The sequence below is a fragment of the Ammodytes marinus genome (assembly GCF_949987685.1).
Source record: "Ammodytes marinus genome assembly, chromosome: 11".
NCBI classification, from domain to species: domain Eukaryota; kingdom Metazoa; phylum Chordata; class Actinopteri; order Uranoscopiformes; family Ammodytidae; genus Ammodytes; species Ammodytes marinus.
Window position 1 is genome coordinate 3117914 of NC_137215.1, and position 2500 is coordinate 3120413.

General features: G+C 35.4%; 1 protein-coding gene across 1 annotated transcript in view; it reads left to right on the forward strand.

The window, feature by feature from the left end:
* Window positions 1-428, forward strand: part of LOC307257558 (attractin-like protein 1) — a gene marked incomplete at both ends in the record, with an annotated part of 55062 nt that extends 54634 nt beyond the window's left edge. Inside the window, one exon of the mRNA XM_080036819.1 lies at window positions 370-428. Within this exon, the coding sequence (XP_079892945.1) occupies window positions 370-428 (59 nt within the window). The remainder of the gene's footprint in view (window positions 1-369) is intronic.
* Between the last annotated feature and the right edge of the window lie 2072 nt (window positions 429-2500).

Below are 2500 nucleotides of genomic sequence, written 5' to 3' on the forward strand. Positions count from 1 at the left end.
GAGGTGAAGATGTATTTAGTTATTTATTCTATAGTACTTCTTCTTCATCTTTTTATAAGTTGGTTGGTTTATTAGACTTTACAGAAGCTACGGTGGCCATCAAGGACAAGAAGCTATAGTTACTAAAGATGGCATCATCCACCACTGCCTCAAGTCTTTCCACAATATCAAGTGATGAGGTGAAGATGTTATTCATTCTATAATATAAGATACGTGAGAAAAAAAATGTCAACGTTTGAACTTTTCTTAAAGGCCAATGCAAAAAAAAAATCGAATATTAACTGATTCAGATTCAAGTATAATTAATTCAAATTCAAATTGATCAATTCGAATTCAAGTTCTAGTGACACATACTATCTCTGGTTCCAGATCCAGGTTCCATTCATTCACACGAGCTTTGCAGGGCTCTTGCTCAAGGGCACAGCTGACCGGGGCGGCCTTGGACAGTTGATTCCTTTCAGTGGCTAAATGTGTCAGGTGATTTTCCATTGCGCTGCTAAGTCCTTTGTAATGTGACTCTCCACTCTAAACAGCATGGCAGCAGCTAATGATATTCACACAGTTAATTTAAAGCTGCTATGAGGAACTTTTAAATATTTCTAAAACAGTCAAATTTTTCACTCTGATAGTCATGAATTACATGTAACAGCAAACGAGACCATCAGTGCAAAGAATGCTATTTTTATATGGATTTTCTTAATGCCTTTGTCATGGGTATACGCTCACCCAGGAACAACAGCTGGCGTAGTAAAAACACTACCGCTTTTGTCCAAAGGGGGCGCAAGAATGAACACAAACTGAAAGTTCCTCGCAGCACCTTTAATGGGTAATTTAAATTATACATGCATGATTATGAAATGCGTACATGTTGCAACACAGGGGGCTTGACTTTAACTCCTTTAAACTCACTAATAGTTTGAGTATACGTATAAACTGATTAGGGAAGAAAAAAAAAGATTGCTATTAACAGATCTAATTTACACACTGGCTGTTTCACTGACATATTAGACATTTAAAGCTGGGGTGGAGGATTTGGGGAGAAAATGGCAGTTGGGATAGAGATTCGAATCCAAATACCTCAACCGCTCCACTTGTTCTCTTTGGTCCCTCCCCTATGGTCCCTCCCTGACACGCTCTACACACCAACAACGTCGTGCCAAAGTGAATGGACAGTCCCAACAGCCAATAAGAACAGAGAATCGGAGCCTCGCTCTGATTGGTCAAAGTGTACAGCTCATGTTAACTTTGAGCAATCAGAAATCATATACCCCACCTTTAAGAGCTAAAGTGAAGAGAGTATTGGTTAACTGTGATTGAGGTTTAATAACTATGAGGGAAATGTAGAACTTGATATTATGTCAGATAGATGTGAAGATGAATTTCTCAAGTCCCATCCTGTAGTTACTGTGTGATTCTGTATGGTCTTAAGCCTTTGACTCTGCTGCCCCCTCCTGGAGACTGTTTGCTATTTCAAGCCTAAACCAACTCCCCTACCATCATCTAAAATAATGATAAACTTTTATTTTCAAGCATTTAGACACTTATTTAAGCTTATTACCAAGTCTGTTCTGAAAAATTATACACACTGAATCTGCAAATAGGCCTCTGTTTAATGGGAATACTGTAGTAAAGGACATTTGGAGGAAATGTTGCCAATCGTCCATATAATAAAACAAACATTTTGATTTCACTCCAACAAATACATTATTATTATTATTATTATTATTATTATTATTATTATTATTATTATTATTATTATTATTATTATTATTATTATTATTAGTATTATTATTATTATTATCATTATTATTATTATTAGTATTATTATTATATAAATAGTAGGGCTGTCAAACGATTAAAATTTTACCATTCGAAATATGCCCGAAAATTTTGAATTGTCTCTGTATATTGTTGTATGAACGGAAAGATAAAGGACAGAAGGTGGATATGTACATTTAGAATTAGTATGTTTATTAATTGAAAATCCAAATGATGGTTTTAATACTGAAAATACATAGTTAAAGCAGAGACTGATAATTTTTTTCCAGAGCCCAGTATAATTTTGTATTGGCTGCATCAGCATCTTTCGAACAGCAGGTGGCGCCAAACGTCAACCAGAATTTATTTAAAAAAAAATAATAATAATCTTTCCTCATGGCTCATTTAAATCTCTACTATCCCCATGCACTCATCTGTGTGTGTGTGTGTGTGTGTGTGTGTGTGTGTGTGTGTGTGTGTGTGTGTGTGTGTGTGTGTGTGTGTGTGTGTGTGTGTGTGTGTGTGTGTGTGTGTGTGTGTGTGTGTGTGTGTGTGTGTGTTGCTTTTTAATGTGTGTGTTCTTTTAAAACTATGGCTGTGATGGTATTAATTTGATGTACTTTAAAACCCTCTAGACTTTTGTCATTTTTTAGGCTGTCTTTGTAAAAGAGAATTTTAAAATTTAATATAATTTTAAATGGCTATAAAACAACCCTGTTTAACACCACACAGCTGGCAGCAA